The sequence below is a fragment of the Ochotona princeps genome, chromosome 11 (assembly GCF_030435755.1).
Source record: "Ochotona princeps isolate mOchPri1 chromosome 11, mOchPri1.hap1, whole genome shotgun sequence".
In the NCBI taxonomy this organism is placed as follows: Eukaryota; Metazoa; Chordata; class Mammalia; order Lagomorpha; family Ochotonidae; genus Ochotona; species Ochotona princeps.
Genome location: NC_080842.1, coordinates 72,098,455 through 72,115,411, shown reverse-complemented (window position 1 = coordinate 72,115,411; position 16,957 = coordinate 72,098,455). Strand labels below are relative to the sequence as shown.

The following is a 16,957-nucleotide window of genomic DNA, read 5'->3' as shown; positions in this document are numbered from 1 at the left end:
CTTTCAGGGCATGGCACCGTCTGTTGGCAGCTGGCTTGGGAACTTTCCCCTGCTAGATTTCACTGTCTCAGAACGAAAGTGGAGGCAAGGCTTTAATGAAGATTATGGGTGAGTTTTAGTTGGACTGGTTTCAGCAGACTTAATTTTTATGCTAGAAAACTGACTCAATAATCAAGCTAAATATGAAATGTTTTAAACATGGGCATTGATGTTGTGAATTTGCAAGTCAGTGGGCCTAATATCCTCTTGTCTCCTTTGTTTGCAGCAATGGAAGAGTTAATAGTTGAACTCCGTCTCTTTCTGGAGCTCTTGGACCATGAGTACCTCACCTCGACCGTCAGGGAGAAGAAGGCCGTGATAGCCAACATTCTGCTGAGGCTGCAGTCGGCCAAAGGTGGGCGCCTTTTGTAAACATTGACCTTGTGACCTTTTTATGTATTGCTGTATGGACTGCAGATTTCGTGAATTTCATAGAATACTAGGATACAGAGCCACACCCTCCCTCCCTCCTTTCCCTTGATTTTTTGTGCTCACAAGATCACAGGCTCCGTGCTCCTCTAGCAGCTCTGAAGCACGGGGTAGGGGGGCCAACACTGCAGACGGCAGCCGGCTCCCAGTCTCTCAACTTAGCTCGATGCACAGTCGGGCGCTGTGGATTAGCTCCAGCCAATCCAAGGAAGGACACAGTACTGGGCTTTTTGGGTCTGGTTGATTTTATCAAACATGACGGTTTCTACTGAATCCATTTTATTGCAAAATATAGGATTTTGTTATTTGTATGGCTGGGTGGTATTCCATTGTGTACAGATTGCATTTTTTCTTTAGGTGATGGTCATCTGGGTTGATTCTGTATCTTGGTTATCTTAAGAGACCTCTCATTTCCTTTGGTGAATCTCCAGGAGTGGAATGCCTGGGTCAGGTGGTAGCAGGATGCCTGGGTCATGTGGTCCTGGAATGCCTGGGTCAGGTGGTAGCAGGATGCCTGGGTCAGGTGGTCCCGGAATGCCTGGGTCATGTGGTCCCGGAATGCCTGGGTCAGGTGGTCCTGGAATGCCTGGGTCAGGTGGTAGCAGGATGCCTGGATCATGTGGTCCCGGAATGCCTGGGTCAGGTGGTCCTGGAATGCCTGGGTCAGGTGGTCCTGGAATGCCTGGGTCAGGTGGTAGCAGGATGCCTGGGTCAGGTGGTAGCAGGATGCCTGGGTCAGGTGGTCCCAGGATGCCTGGATCAGGTGGTCCCGGAATGCCTGGGTCATGTGGTCCCGGAATGCCTGGGTCAGGTGGTAGCAGGATGCCTGGGTCAGGTGGTCCTGGAATGCCTGGGTCAGGTGGCAGCAGGATGAGTGTGTCAGGTGGTCCCGGAATGCCTGGGTCAGGTGGTAGGTCTGCTTTCAGATTTCCCAGGGATTCCCAGACTGTCTTCCCCATGGTCCCCCCAGTGCTGTGTTGGGGCACTTCTCTCTGCACATTATCTTGACTTTCGGATGTGAGTCATTGCACTGGGTGAGGCGGAACCTCCCTGGGCTTTCTTTGTTGTTGCATTTCCCTGCTCTGCTGGTCCTGAGCATTTCGATGTCTCTGTTGGCCATTTGTATTCCAGTTTCTTTTGATTTCAAACCATATTTCACCTGATCATCTTTCTAAAATTGGTTCATCTGTTCACTAATTTAGGAACTGAATTACTCAGCAGCTTCACATCAAAAACCTGTCCTTGTCCTAGCTGCTGTGTCTTCCTCTGGTCTAGGGTGGTCCAAGCTGCAGGGGTCTGGTAGAACCACAAGCACTCTGGGACCCCCAGAGCCTCAGAGCATTCGGAGCTGAGCTGGGCGGACTCCCAGGTCTCAGCATATGGGCAGCTGTGTCCCACGGCGGGGAGAAGACAGCTTGCTCAGAGGAGAAAGGTCCCAGGCAGGCTAGAGGAACCACGTGCTCCTCCTGTAGGAGCCACAGGGAGCCCGATCTCTGCCCAGCACAAGGGGCAGCAGCTGGGTGTGGCTTTCCTGTTCAGGGAAGCCCACCAGCCTCCCGGGCTCATGGCCTCTAATTGGATCAGGGCCTGTGGGTGCACTGTCCCTGGCACGTGCAGGTGGTTAGCATACACCGAGTGGGTGCACTGGCGGAGCAGTGACAGGAAGCCAGCCTCAGCCCTCAGGAAGTAGGGGGATTGCTCCTGGCCCTGGCTGCAGGCTGGCCTTGCAAGAGGCCCAGTCCAGATGGCAGCTCTGCTCTGTGCATGTGGCTGAGGTAGACCCAGGGACCAGGGAAGCTGTGGGGTTCTCTTGGGAAGAGTAGCAGGGTGTTGCAGGAGTACCTGGGCGGAGAACTCAAGCCAGCTCAGAGAGGGGAGTGTGGCAGCCGGGCGGAGAGGCGCTCCTCAGAGGCTGGGGTCGGGTCTCAAGGCCTGGATGGTCCTGTGCCACAGCAGCTGCAGGGACTTGAGGCGGCTCTCCTGCCATCTTCTCCCTGGCCTCTGGCATGTTGCTGGCACAGCATGGGTGATGAGGGCTGCGTGGAATTGTTTTATAGGTGGTCTGGTGTATAAGCAGGGCTCAGTCCAGATGAAAGCCCTGTCCTCTGGTTTCACACTTGGCCTCCTTAGCTTGTACGGGGGCACCCTGAAGGCTGTCACCGGCTCCCCTGGGTCTGCTGTGGTGTCTGACTCCACCTGGACCCCTCCTAAATTACACTGATCCTGAGGCACCCCAGGACAGTGTCACCCTCTAATGGCATGGAGAAGGAAGGGCAGGTAAGGGGCAGCTGGAGCCAGCGAGAAAGGGCTGGGAACGTGCGGGTTCTGGCCTGCTGCTGCTCCTTCTGTTACTGCCTTCATGGGGCCTTTTTTTTCCTTTCCTTTTTCAGCAGTCAATTTGTGACCCATAAGATGCTGAATAACAGTACCCGCCTGCTCCCCCCACCCGGCCTCCCTCCTCATGCTCTCTGCTTTGGCTGACCCTGCAGGTTTTGAAGTGGAAGACCGTGCGCAGAAGCAGGAGGCCACCAGCAGCCTGCCGGCGCCCCCTCAGCTGCCTCTGCCCGAGATCCCGCAGCCCTGGCTGGTAAGTGTCAGTCCTGGAGCCACCATCCCTGAGTGTTTCTGGGGCGAGGGGAGCCGTGGGGTCGCCTGCCCCTGGGCAGCCAGGGTTTATTTGCAAGCTGCTGTGGCTGTAGGTCCAAGGACATCTGGAAGTTAGCAGATCAGCAGTGTGGGTGAGCCCGAGGGCTTGGCCCTCTTCTCTCTTCTGAATCCCTCTGGCTGGGAATGCCTCAGTCATGTTCAGGAGGCTTGTACCAGGGTTGAGCTACCAGGTGTGATGCCAGCCGATGCCAGTGACCCCTATGCTTTAGCTCCTGGCCGCTCCACTTCCAATCCAGCTTCCTGCTAATGTGCCTGAGAAAACAGCACAAGATGGGCCCGCTGCCTGGGCCCTTGTGTCCCCGTGGGACACCCCAAGGAAGCTCCTGGCCCCCGGCTTTGGTCTGGCTCGGCCCTGGCTGTTGTGGCCGTGTGGGCTCTAACCCTCAAAAGGGAGCTATCTCCCCTCTCTGTAACTCTGCCTTTCCAGTAAGTGTATCATTTCTTTAAGCCGTGGTTATATTTCTATGTTTATCTGTTGATTTTCAGTAGAGAAAATCATTTACCTATTCTGGGAATGTGTATTTGATTTGATTTTATACAGTAAACTTTTTTTTTTTTTTTTTTTGGCCAGTTTTCTCACCCTGAGGATACTTCTGTGTGCAGTTTTTGTTTTGGTGTTTAGTGTGGCAATCAGCATTTTTTGCGTTTTGCTGTTTTCTAACTTGCTGACTCAGGGAATCTGTACTTTTACTCAGTTTGGGGCAGAATCAGCCTCTCTGAGTCTTTTTGTGTGTTTGCTGTCATGTCCTGTCGTCCCAGAGTGTGGACCGTGTGCAGGCAGGGCTGCGTCCTCCCGCTGTGTTTCTGTGGGGACCCTGGCATAGCAGGTGCCCAGGGACTGCTGATGTGCGGGCACAGAAGGCAAGTAGCCTGCTGGACTCCTCCCCGATCACATTCTCACTCTTCTCCACAGGACGTGTGTTTCAGGACCCCCATGGACACCTGGGGCCTCAGGACAACCCGTGGTGGACTATGAGTTTTTCCTATACATTCACAACTTGATAAAGTTTGTTTATAGATTAGGCACAGTAAGAGAATGAACCATGGTGACTAATAAAAAAGTAATTGTTACATATGCTTTGATCCAAATAATTTGTATTAGCTTATTATTTTATTTCTGGAATTTTCCACTTACTATTTGTGGGCAACAGTGGGCCCTGTGTGAAGCCTCCGCGAGTGAACCAAGGTTAAGGTCTCTTGTAGTTCCCTCTGAACTCGTACAGGGCACGTCATTGAAGCCCCCGTGTGCCCCTTTCTGCAGACGGCAGTTGGAGCTCAGTGAATGTGTGGCCTGGCTGAAGGGCATGCGGAAGTAGAAGAGGCAAGCCTGAGACCTCGTCTCAGAAATGTCAGATCCATCTTTCTGGCTGCATTTCCTCCCTGTGCTGGCCAGCACAGGCCCTGCACCTCGGCAGTGGTGGCTGAACAGCCACATCAGGGTCGCTCCAGGTCAAGGGAGATGTGGAAGGCGTGCTGTGGCGAAGCCCCTCATGGATAGCTAGCACCGAGGTAGCGTGCTGAGCTGCACTCGCACACACAGAGTTGAAGAAGCTGTGTGTCATCTGTGGCTTGTTGATTGGTGTCTGTTCTGAGCCAATGGCATGGGTTGTCTGTGGCCCATGTTCTGCGGGCTGTGTAACCGCAGGTGCTGTGCTGCCATGCAGCTGGCCGGGTGGAGGAACACTCCAGTGGTATGTCGTGTGAGTGACGTCACGTCTGCTCCAAGGGCACTGGGCAGTGGGGATCACCTGTTGTCACCTTACGCCACCACTGTTGCAGTAGAGGCTGTGGTCGGGGTCAGGGCTCGGCTGGTAGACCCCATGTGGCTGCAGGAACTTCTAAGATTGGTAGGAAAAGTTGGTGGGTTTTTTTATTCTTTTCTTTATATAACAGTGAGTATTTCTTTTATTTTAAAGAATATTTGTGTATTTCTTTGAAAGACACAGAGACAGACACATGGAATTACCAGTTCACCTCCCAGATGCCCACAGTGGAAAGGGCTGGACCAGGCTGAAGCCAGAAGCCCCAAATTCCAACCCAGTCTCTGATCTCAAAGCCGGGGTCCACATCCTGGCCCTGTGTGGCCTCCTGGCAGGCAGGGGAGGGGGAGCGGACCTGGAGTTCGCCCCCCCCCGGCCCTCCTGCGCCAGATACTGCCCTGTGGGAAGCGCCAGCCCACGCGTGGCTCCCAGTTCTGTGCTGCATTACACTCTTGGCTGTACATTGAAATCTGCTACAGTTCCCGGTATATTGAATACATAATTTTATTTCTAAATTTTATGTATTTTAAAGACTTATTTGCCTATTTGAAAGGCACAGTTAGAGAGGTTTCTTACCTCTGTTGGTTCACTTTACAAATGGCCAGGCGGAAGCCTAGAACCTGCATCTTTATATATGTATATTTTAAAGATTTATTACAAAATCAGATATACAGAGAGGAAGAGAGACAGAGAGGAAGATCTTCCATCCGATGATTCACTCCCCAAGTGAGCCGCAATGGCCGGTGCTGCGCCGATCCGATGCCGGGAACCAGGAACCTCTTCCGGGTCTCCCACACGGGTGCAGGGTCCCAATGCATTGGGCTGTCCTCGACTGCTTTCCCAGGCCACAGGCAGGGAGCTGGATGGGAAGTGGAGCAACTGGGACACGAACCGGTGCCCATTAAGAAGCTGACACCATAGGCAGCTTAGCTTGCTATGCTACAGAAGTGGTCTCATTGTTTTTTTAAAAACCATTTATACTGTTTGTAATAGAAACTTAGCTGTTTATGTTTTATTCTCATTTGGTGTTTTCAGTCCATAAACTCAAAAATATCAGTCCCATTGCTTGCTGACGATGGTTCATCTGCTGGGTGGCAGCTAGCTGGGCAGTCGCTGGTCTCACTGTTTCTCTGAGTAGTTTTGGCTTGTGCCTGCGCTCAGCTTGCACTGCGGTCTCCCCTGGGGGTCAGGTGTGCTGTGACCATCACGCTCTGTGCCAGGACAGGCGCTTCAGGCTGGGGCTCGTCCCTGGATCAGGTGCCCATGAAGCCCACCAGAGACTGGCATGAACGCTGGCGCGTGAGTCCACGCAGAGCAAGGCTGTGCACCACCTTGCCAGGAGGGGTGCCCGCCAAGTGCTGTGCCTCGCTGGCTGAGCGCCCACAGGACCTTCTCGGAAGTCACTGCCGATGGGCCTGCCTTCCCTTGTTCAGGGTCTGGCTCCCAGCTGTGATGCACCCTGCCTGGGTTTCACTGTGCTGTTGTATTGCTGCAAGCACAGTTCGAAGCGCAAGCCCAGGTTGCACTTGGGGTCGTAAAGGAACGTTTGCAGTCAGGCTAAGTCTCCCTCCCAACGGCAGCGATCGGGCCTCTCAGAAGTGGTCAGGCGCTCTGCTAGCCCGACCCTGTCCCATTTGGCCCTCTGTGGTCATCACATCTCTGACCTGCCTTCGCCCTGCACTAAGAGTCCCAAGTCATACAGAGAATTTTGTGGTTGTTGCTGAATTTGCAAGCTAGCTCTTTGCAATTTTTCACTCAAAAGTGAACATTTTTTCTTTATTTCAAAAAAGAAAAAGGCCAACAAACTATTCAAATTACTTGTTTAAAGAGGCTGATTTAAGGCTTTGCAGTCTTGCAAATCTGACTGAAGGCACTGGGGCTCCTCCTCTGAGCGGGGACCTCCTCACTGGATTCCACTGGTCTTCTGCTCTCAGTCTCTGCGTGCAGAGTGTCTGTACCTACCAGCTGAGCACAGGGCCCCGGCTCTGTGCCCAGGGTCCGAGTGAGGACCCCGGCTCTGTGTCCACGGGCCGAGTGCAGGCCTCCAGCTCTGTGTCCAGGGTCCGAGTGAGGACCCCGGCTCTGTGTCCATGGGCTGAGTGCAGGACCCCGGCTCTGTGTCCACAGGCCGAGTGCAGGCCTCCAGCTCTGTGCCCAGGGTCCGAGTGAGGACCCTGGCTCTGTGTCCACAGGCCGAGTGCAGGCCTCCAGCTCTGTGCCCAGGGTCCGAGTGAGGACCCTGGCTCTGTGTCCAGGGTCCGAGTGCAGGGCCCCGGCTCTGTGTCCAAGGGCCGAGTGCAGGCCTCCAGCTCTGTGTCCAAGGGCCGAGTGCAGGCCTCCGGCTCTGTGTGCAGGGCCCCGGCTCTGTGTCCAGGGTCCGAGTGCAGGGCCCCGGCTCTGTGTCCAAGGGCCGAGTGCAGGCCTCCGGCTCTGTGTCCAGGGTCCGAGTGCAGGCCTCCGGCTCTGTGTGCAGGGCCCCGGCTCTGTGTCCAGGGTCCGAGTGCAGGCCTCCGGCTCTGTGTCCAAGGGCCGAGTGCAGGCCTCCGGCTCTGTGTCCAAGGGCCGAGTGCAGGCCTCCGGCTCTGTGTCCAAGGGCCGAGTGCAGGCCTCCGGCTCTGTGTCCAGGGTCCGAGTGCAGGACCTGGGTTTGTGAATGCGACCTGTTGTTTCTCCCTTGACCTGCCTTCACCTCCCTGGGCAGCTCTCTCCTTTCCCCAGTGCCCTCCTAGACTTCTCAGTGTCATCAGTTCTCCCCTGGTGCTCATTCATAGAGAGGCTTGATATTGTAGTCATCTGTACTTGGAGCAGGTCCTGCCTACTGGGTGGCCATGGGTGGGGCATTGCCCAGGTGACGTGGAGGTCACCTGTAGTGTGTGGACCAGAGCCTGCTTAGGAGGGCAGTTTCTGGGGAGTTCCTCATTCAGCAGGCGTGTCTGCCCTTCAGTAAAGTGTTCTGCTCCGGGGGTTGGTGGCAGCCCGCTGCCATTGGTGTACAGGAAGATCGGCTGTTGTAGGGTGGGAGGCTGTGCTGGGCGAAGGTGTGCCACTGGTTAAGGCACAGGCCAAACAAGAGCCAGGTATGCAAGCAGTGTGTCCTGGGGTGCCCGGTCCAGTTCCTGTGTCCCGTGCCAGAAAGAATCTACACGATCGGAGAAACTCCCTAGTCACCAACCACACAAATGATGTCTGAAAGTACGCTCTTCAGCAAGGAGTTGGAAAGACGAGGCAGAGGGGAGGTCAGCAGAGGGGCAGGTCAGTTGTCTGGGAAGTGGGAGCACGTGTTCAGGAGGGAACATGGCCGTGCCCGCATGCAAGCTGGCTTCAGCCAAGTCCGGGCCACCTCTCCCTGTGGCTGCAGAAAACGGTCCTGTCTGGGGAGGGTCGCTGGATATTCGCAGTGGGGGTGGAGTTGGGGGGGGGGGCTTCAGTACCTCCACTTGCTTGCCCTTTTTGGGCAGGGCACATGGTGGGAGTTTGCATGGCAGTTTTGATTTTATTACAATGATGTTATGATTGCTGTGGGAATGCTGCTGGCAGCCGTGTTGGTGTTTTTGGCTAGCGTTGGTTCTAAGCGTCGGTTTCATGGCCATTGTGGTTTTCTTTTGTGAGGACTGGAGGGGGCGAGGCCTTGGCCATCGGGGCAGGGCTGTGATGGGGTGCTGTGATGGGGTAGGTCTGGGGTCTGGGGCAGGAGGGCAGGGCTGGCAACCTCTGTGTCCCTGCTGGCTGCCTTCTTGCCGCAATGCAGACATTCAGGGAGCCTGAGTGCTGGGCACTGGGAGGTAATCTATAGCTGGGACTGGGCACTCGCAGGTCAGCCTTAGCGAAGGTTTCGCTTGATCGGTAGGGCAGCAGAAGCCGCTGACAGGCGTCCCCTCTGTAGGAATTGTCTTTCTGGGTATATTGTGTGTGCATTTGAATCCCCGTTGCATTCTGTTTATCTCCTTGATAGTATGAGCCTCTGTGGTGTGTCCCCTCTGCAGTGTGTCTCCTCTGCGGTGTGTTCCTCTCTGCAGTGTGTCCCCCTCTAACCTCTGCAGTGTGTCTCCTCTGCGGTGTGTCCCCTCTGCGGTGTGTCCCCTCTGCGGTGTGTCCCCCCTCTAGGCTCTGTGGTGTGTCCCCTCTGCGGTGTGTCCCCCCTCTAACCTCTGCGGTGTGTCCCCTCTGCAGTGTGTCCCCCTCTCACCTCTGCAGTGTGTCTCCTCTGCAGTGTGTCCCCCTATAGCCTCTGCAGTGTGTCCCCTTTGCACTGTGTCCCCTCTAGCCTTGCACTGTGTCCCCTCTAGCTTTGCAGTGTGTCCCCTTAGCCTCTGCGGTCTGTCCCCTCTGTAGTGTGTCCCCCTCTAGCCTTGCAGTGTGTCCCCCCAAGCCTCTACAGTCCCTAGTTTGCCATGCCGTGTGTCTTTCTGGTAACCTCAACACTCTGACTTTTCAAGAATGCTCAACAGCAGGCTCTGCTACCGCAGGATTTCTGTTTATTTTTTCTTTTTTGAAAAGATTGATTTATTTATTGGAAAGGCAAATATACAGAGAGGAGCAGAGACAAAGAGGAAGATCTTCCATCTGATGATTCATTCTCCAAGTGACCACAACGGTCAAAGCTGCGCCAATCTGCAGCCAGGAGCCAGGAACCAGAAGCTCTTCAGGGTCTCCCATGCGGGTGCAGGGACCCAAAGCCTTGGGCCATCCTTGACTGCTTTCTCAGGCCACAAGCAGGGAGCTGGATGGGAAGCGAGTCTGCTTGGATTAGAACCAGCGCCCATATGGGATCCCAGGCATTCAAGGCGAGGATTTTAGCTGCTAGGCTATCTCTCCGGGCCCTGTTTCTTATTCTTTTTCAAGAGCTGTGCAGCTGTCAGGCTGGCTTCCTACACATACTAAGTGCTGAGAACCGCTTTACAGCGTGAGCCAGAAGTTGGGCGTGGGTCCCACCCGTGTCAGTGCTGGCTGCCTGTTACTGGCCGCCATTCACAGGTTCTGACCCAGGGGAGCTCCACGTGCCCTCCCCCTGCCTCCTCTTTAGGTCAGCATTGTGTGCCAACACTGGTCAGGGAGGTGGGTAGGACTGTATGTATGACGTCACGGAGGGCATCGCATGTCAGCACAGGTCAGGATAGAGTGTATGATGTCACGGAGGACATCATGGGTCAGCACGGGTCAGGATAGAGTATATGATGTCACGGAGGGCATCATGGGTGAGCACGGGTCAGGATAGAGTGTATGATGTCACGGAGGACATCATGGGTCAGCACGGGTCAGGACAGCATGTGATGTCACGGAGGACATCATGGGTCAGCACGGGTCAGGACAGCGTGTGATGTCACAGAGGTGGTACAGGGTCATGTGGTGACGTGGTAACCCAAAGCTGGTGTAAGTGCCATGCCAGTGCCTAACTGTGATGATTTTAAAAGTTGTAGTAAAATATAGATAACAGAATTTGCCATTATAAAGTGTGTTTACTTGGGGTGGAACTTGCGGTTGGCTTAAGGCTCTGCTTACACCCTCCATGTCAGAAGCTGGTTCAGGTGCTACCTTCTCTGACACGCCTGGGAAGGCAACAAGTGATCTCTTTCTTTCTTTCTCTCTCTCTTCCTTTCAGGTAAATAACTAAGCACACCTTTTTTTTTTAATTTAAGTGTACAATTCAGTGACATTATATATATTAACAGTGTTGGGCAACCATCTCCACCATTCATTTCCAGAACTTTCCATCTTCCCCAGTTGAACCTGTCCCTTTGGAACACTAGCTCCCTGTTCCTCCCTCTGTCCCTCTACTTTCTGTCCCTGTGACACGGGGAGGTGGTGGCCTCCCTGCCCTCTGTCCCTCCTCTGGTAGCCCCTTGGTCTGTCTCTTTGACACATGTCAGAGGTTTTGTGACTCAGTTGCGGCATTGAGACTGACACTCCCCGTGTCACACAGTCAAGCCCCCTCCTCCCTGTGGGCCAGTGCGGTCCTTTTGGTGCCGTGAACCATCTGGTTCCCGTCCGCTCACCAGCATTTGAGAATCTCACGTATGATGCTGGTGGCATTTTTTTATCTTAAATTCGTTCTTTGGCTGCGTCCTAGACAGCTCCTGCCAGCATTGCTCCTGGGCTGTTTGCATGCCCCGGGGGAAGGAGGGAGGCTCGGCTGTGCAGCCTGTCTAAAACTGGAGAAAATCGTCAGGAATATTTTCAAGTGTGGGAGGAATGCGCAGAGCGATCAGCAGGGAATGGGGTGTCACTTGGATGAAGGCTGCTACTTTGCCAAGAAAAGTACTTACCCTAAATTCTTGGTGTTAGTGGTGTTAGTACTAAAACTGCTTATTTCAGTGCAGACTATAAAGTTTTATTAGCCATTGTGAGTTACTGCAGCCACCCGCAGTCGCCACGAGCAGCTCAGGCACAGATGATCTTGCTGCTGCGTGTGTGAGTGGTGAGGACTTGAACCCCGCATGTTTAGCTTTTATTCCAAGCATGTGAGCTGGGTATGCTGCTGTGTGTGGAGTCCGAACAGAAAATCTTCCAGATTCTAGGTGTGTGTTTTTCTCAGCTAATGTGGTGGGGTAGTAGGCTAATGCCTACCTGTAGCTGTTGATTCAAGTCCTGGCTGCTCCACTTCTAATCCGGCTCCCTGCTTATGGCCTAGAAAAGGAGAGGATGACCCAGGTCCTTGGGCCCCTTCACCCACAGGGGAGCCCTGGAGGAAGCTCCTGGCTCCTGGCTCAGCTCAGCCCAGCTCTGGCTTTGTGGCCACTTGAGGAGTGATCTAGCAGATGGAGAATCCTCTCCGTCCCTGCCTCTGCACTCCCCGCCCCCACACGCTCCATCTCTGTAACTGATTCTCACGTAAAGTGACTCAGTCTTTCGAGCTGTGTGTGTGGAAATTAGGCAGTGGATTGGGGTCGGGGAGGCAAGGCAGGGAGGCAGTGCACCCTCATCATGCAGTAACGGGCATCGGCCGCGCCCAGATGGGCTGCTGCTCCTCCGTCGGCCCAGCAGTGTTGGGGCTGAGGACCACAGCCGTGACAGAGGCCCAGCCCTGCTGCTCCGTTTCCGCTGTCAGCACCCGCTCTGGCCTACCTGTGGCCCCCCTCACTAGCTGGTAGCACCAGGGACCTGGGGCAAGGGCATCTGGCTTGTGAGTCTCAGGGTCCTTACTTATAAAATCATTCCTTTTTTCAAGATTTATTTATTTTTTTGGAAAGTCAAATTTATAGAGAGGAGAGACAGAGAGAGAAATCTTCCATCTGCTGGTTCACTTCCCATGTGGCAGCAAGCGTCAGAACTGAGTTGATCGAAGCACTTCCTCTGGGTCTCCCATGCAGGTACGAGGTCTCAAGGACTTGGGCCGTCCTCCACTGCTTGCCCAGGCCACAGGCAGGGAGCTGGACGGGAAGTGGAGCAGCGACCAAATGGGCTGCTGACAGTTGCAAAAGGAGAAATAGCCAATTGAGGCATCATGCCAGGCCCCTGTGAGATCATTCTTACAATACTGACATGTTGGTGCCAATTTCTTTCTTTTTTTATTAGAAAGATTTTACAGAGAAGGAGAGACAAAGATCTTCCATCCACTGATTCACTCCCCAAGTGGCCACAACGGCCAGAGCTGAGCCGATCCAAAGCCAGGAGCCTTGAGCTTCTTCTGGGTCTCCTATGCGGGTGCAGGATCCCAAGGGTTTGAGCCGTCCTCCACTGCTTTCCCAGGCCAGAACTGGCACCCATGTGGGATTCCAGTGCATGCAAGGCAAGGACTTTAGCTGCTAGGCTACTGTGCCTGGCCCGGTGTTAATTTCTAAAGGACAGAAAAAATACACAAATATCCCAGGATGGTTTCCCAACAGAACAGGGAATAGTTACTTTTGTTACAGAGTTTCAGTAATAGGGATTATAATAATAATTATTCTCTCATTTGGGCCACAGAGTTGTATAAAATAATGACTTTTTCATTATTATTACTTTTGGAAGAATTCTCTGAGACATTCTCTCAGAGTAGGGAAGAGGGACTTTTTGTTCCAGCAGAATGGAAATTACATTTTTGGCCAGTATTGGAAGCCATGCAGCCCACAGATGGTTAGAGCCAGGAGTGTAGGCCGCGTAGTCCGTGGGTGGCGTCACTGTGCAGCCGTTAGAATGAGTTTGCTCTAGTAAGATGTGGAGAAGTTCGTCTCTTGAGGGAGATAAGACTGTCAACTAAAAAGCTGAGGAACTTTCACCGAGGTGTTAGTACAGGAGAGCTTTGGCGACTTGGGTCTCCCCTCGGGGCTGTGCTGTCGCTGTGTCATTTCCAGAGCAGGGCCGAGGCAAGAAGGCAGTTCTTCCATCTTGGTGGTAAGCAGGGGATGCTGTGGTGCTGCAACTGTCTCATGGCACGGGTTTGTAGAGGCAGGGCAGGTGAGCTGGAACCAGAGTGATCTGCACCTGCCGGGGGCCCTCTGCTCCGAGGGCAGGTCGCCCAATCATGGCAGAGGCATGTCCTGGCAGGCCAGGGGCCCAAGAAGTCCCTTCGCTTACCGGCGATCGGAGGCCTTAGTGAGGACACCAGGTTAGCAAGCGTACAAGTTCAAGTTTGAAGGAGGTGGATGTTGTTCCCCTTGGCTGTGTCCATTGAGAAGATTCACAGACGCTGGGACGGGTCACCCTCACAGGGTGCGGCTTCCAGGGTGGCCACAGAGCCCCAGAAAGCAGACGCCCCACACCCACGTCTGCACAGCTTCCCACCCCACCTCGCCCCAACCCGACATGCCATGCCTCACACCGCCCTGCCTCTCCTGGGATCCCTGTTGGAAATGTGCCTTCCCTCTCCCTGCCTTCTGGCCTCCCTGCTGCTGTGGCATCAGCCCTGCCCAGCTGTGAGAGTGACCCTGCAGCTCCTCTCCCCTGAAAGCAGTGGGGCCTGGCCACAGGGTCAGGAGCTGTCAGCGGGATGGGGAACCCCGCAGCAGGCTTCCAGGGTGAGGATGCGAAAGCCTCGGCCCTGGTCCAGCCCGTGCGTCTGCTCTGTGTCACGGCAGCATTCAGGAAGGTGGTCTGAGAGGCCCTGTCACAAACGTGTGTTTGAGTCAGTGGTCTGGAATGCCTCCCTGGGATATGGGTACTGTGACTGTCCCACCATGCAGACAGGAAGCCGGAGCTCCCTCCCTTCATGCACAAAGCCCCACAGTGAACCCTGTGGCTCCCCCAGAACCACGTGCCAAGCTTCCTGACCTGGGCGTGGGCTGCTTGACTGATCTCATGTGGGCCTGAGCAGGGCCGAGCGCAGTGCAGGTTCTGCTTGGAGAATGGCCTCTAGGGTGACCGTGTGTGAGCTGACAGTGTGGTGGCCGTCCAGGTGATGTGTGGTGACTCTGCTGGGTGGGCAACTGGGCGGTGCCTGCCTCCCCCTGCAGGTCAGATGGGGAGTTCTGTGTGTGCAGCTGGCTGTCCTTGAGGGAGGCAGCACGCTGGGGTGCAGGGCCTCCAAACAGAGTTACATAGGAACCAAAGCGGTGGCACTGCACGTTCCCGGAAGCTGAATAAGCACCTGCCCTGATTTCATCAGAACAGCATCCCACTGGGAGACGTGCACTGGTCCGTCGTGTGTCTCTTCCTAGGGTGTCTGCAGAGTCTAGGCCACACGAGCTGGTTAGGGACTAGCCACAGGAGAAGGTAGAGAGAGCGTGGTACCGGCAGGTGCGGAACGCCGGAGCCCCGTGTTCAGCAGCCCGGGCTGTGAGTGGCTGTCCCCACCTCCGTCCCATAGTTTGTGAAATAGAATATGGTAGGATGTCAGCCTGGGGAGCTTCCTGTGTGGATGGGTGGGCGTGGCCAGTGTCAGGCGATGACCCTAAGAGTCCTCCAAGGCTGCCTGATTGGTGGGAGCTGGAACCTCCAGGGAGAGTGAAGAAGGGAGGGGCTGTGGGATTTCCTGAAGGCCAGGTGCAGAGCGGCAGGGAGCGCCCCTCGCCCGGGCTTTGCCGAAGTGGTGGTATCATTTCAGACTTCGTCTAGAAGTTGTATCTGATTGGTCTTACCTTATTCATTCATTTTCATTTTATGTGAAAGACAGACACAAAAGAGTAGCAGGAACAGTTACAGCTCTTCCGCTTACTGGTTGGCTGATTCCTCAGAGGCTGTCCAAGCCAGGAACACATCGGCAGGAAGCTGGGCCAGGGCACGGCAGCCAGGCCTGAGCCGGGCACCCCAGTGTGCGGTGGGTGCCTCAGTCGCGGTGCCCGCCACCCACCCCATCTGCTGGATTTTACACAGGGTCGGATTCCTTCTGCCACTGGGGGAGACTTCTCTTTTTCTTTTAGAGTGCTTCATAGATGGCTTTCTTTTCCTTTTTTTCCCCCTTAAAGATTGCTTAAGATGTAGTAGGTGTGTCCTAAATGTGTGGGCAGCAGGCACATGTGCACAGTCCTGCCCGCCAGGTGGGCACAGAGAGAACTCAGCTTCAGGGTTCTGCCAAGGGCCATGAGACACCCCCTCTGCCCTAGAAGAGGGGTGCCTGCCACAATGCAGCGTGGGGAGGAACACGGAGACAGCCGGTGTTGTGGGGCGGCGGGGCCGGGGCGGGCTGTCGGCAGCCCCGGGGAGGGCTCCGTCAGGGTCTGATGCTGCCCAGAGCCTGGGAAGGGCGGCCCTGGCCCGGTGAGTGTCAGCTGCTAACGCTGTGCCGTTTCTGTTTCCCTCAGCCTCCGGACAGCGGGCCTCCACCTTTGCCAACAGCCTCGCTCCCAGAAGGTTACTACGAGGAAGCCGTGCCGCTGAGTCCTGGGAAAGCACCGGAATACATCACGTCAAGTGAGTGGTGACCCAGGAAGGGAGCTGGCACAGACAGGGCTCCGCTGGTTCCTAGGACCCAGTCCTGCCACCCAGAATCAGTGACATCTGTGTGTCCAGCTTGGCCGCGGCTGTGCTCTGACTGATGGGAAGATGGCCGGTGCCATGTTTGTGTTCATGGGTGTGAGTCCTCCGCCAGCTGCCCGTGGGGTGCGCAGCTCTCATGGTCATGAACACTGCTGAGCAGGCTTGCCGCCCTGCCCACGTGTCCCTGGGGGCTGGGGTTGTGTGGTTGGCCCTGCGCCTCTTGGTCTTTTGGGAGACACTGTCCTGCTGGCTCACAAAGCAATGGAGCACAGGAATCTGAAATGTCCCCTGTTGGCGCCCACCATGCTCTCCCCTCTCCCCTCCTTTTTCTGAAAGACTTATTTTGATTGGAAAGGCAGATATACAGAGAGAAGGAGAGACAGAGAGGAAGATCTTTCATCCGATGACTCACTCCCCAAGTGGCCACAGCAGTTGGAGCTGAGCCAGTCCGAAGCCAGGAGCCAGTGGGTGGGTGCAGGGTCCCAAGGCTTTGGCCCATCTCCCACTGCCTTCCCAGGCTGCAGGCAGGGAGCATCTGCCTCTTCCCAGCGTACTTCAGGGCTGTGAGTGAGAGTGGTTGGTTTGATTTTGAGAGTTCTCGGTAATTGTCATTCTGCCACACTCTATGTGGGCTTCGTTGAAACCATTTCTTAGCGGCCTCTGGGCAGACACCTTGTAAGTGGACGCCAGGCCCGAGGAGGCGTGGCCACCAGCGGCCATGCACAGTCACTCCCGTGAGGAACAGGTGAGCCCCGGTCAGCTCAGGCTGTGGTGCTGCTGCTTCTGCTTAGACAGGAGTTTGGAGACAGGCCTGCGGACCTGCAGCCTGCCCTGCAGAGCGTTCTGTGTGGGAGTGGGGGTGTCCACTGCTGTGGGAACCAGGGAAGACACTTTGGAAAGAGGGAGAGAAGGCTGTGGAGGGACTGGCAGGAGGCGGGACACGCTGAGGCTCTCTGTCACTGCTCTGCCCCACCATGGGGCTCCAGGGACACGAGGATGCCCTGTCAGAGCCTGGCACCTGAGCCCATAGAGCCGGGCTTCGGGGATGTGGAGCACTCCCTGCAGGACCTTGAGGGGCCGTGGACTCAGGCAGTGCAGCAGCGTGTGCAGAGCCTGGCACCTGAGGTGGCATCACCTAGCACTCTGCCATATCACCCTCCAGTCTGTTGGAGGGCTGCCCTAACTCAGAACAGTCCATTAAAGGAAGTGTTGAGCACTGTGAACAGGTGATA

The 16,957-nt window shown here is 55.2% G+C and overlaps 1 protein-coding gene across 2 annotated transcripts in view; it reads left to right on the top strand.

Annotated features, from left to right (window-relative positions):
* Positions 1-16,957, top strand: part of AFAP1 (actin filament associated protein 1) — a 115,800-nt gene that overhangs the window by 41,959 nt on the left and 56,884 nt on the right. For both annotated transcript variants that reach the window (XM_058670317.1, XM_058670316.1), the window contains exons 3-5: positions 266-394; positions 2,958-3,055; positions 15,551-15,659. In XM_058670317.1, coding sequence (XP_058526300.1) covers positions 266-394; positions 2,958-3,055; positions 15,551-15,659 — 336 coding nt within the window. The remainder of the gene's footprint in view (positions 1-265; positions 395-2,957; positions 3,056-15,550; positions 15,660-16,957) is intronic.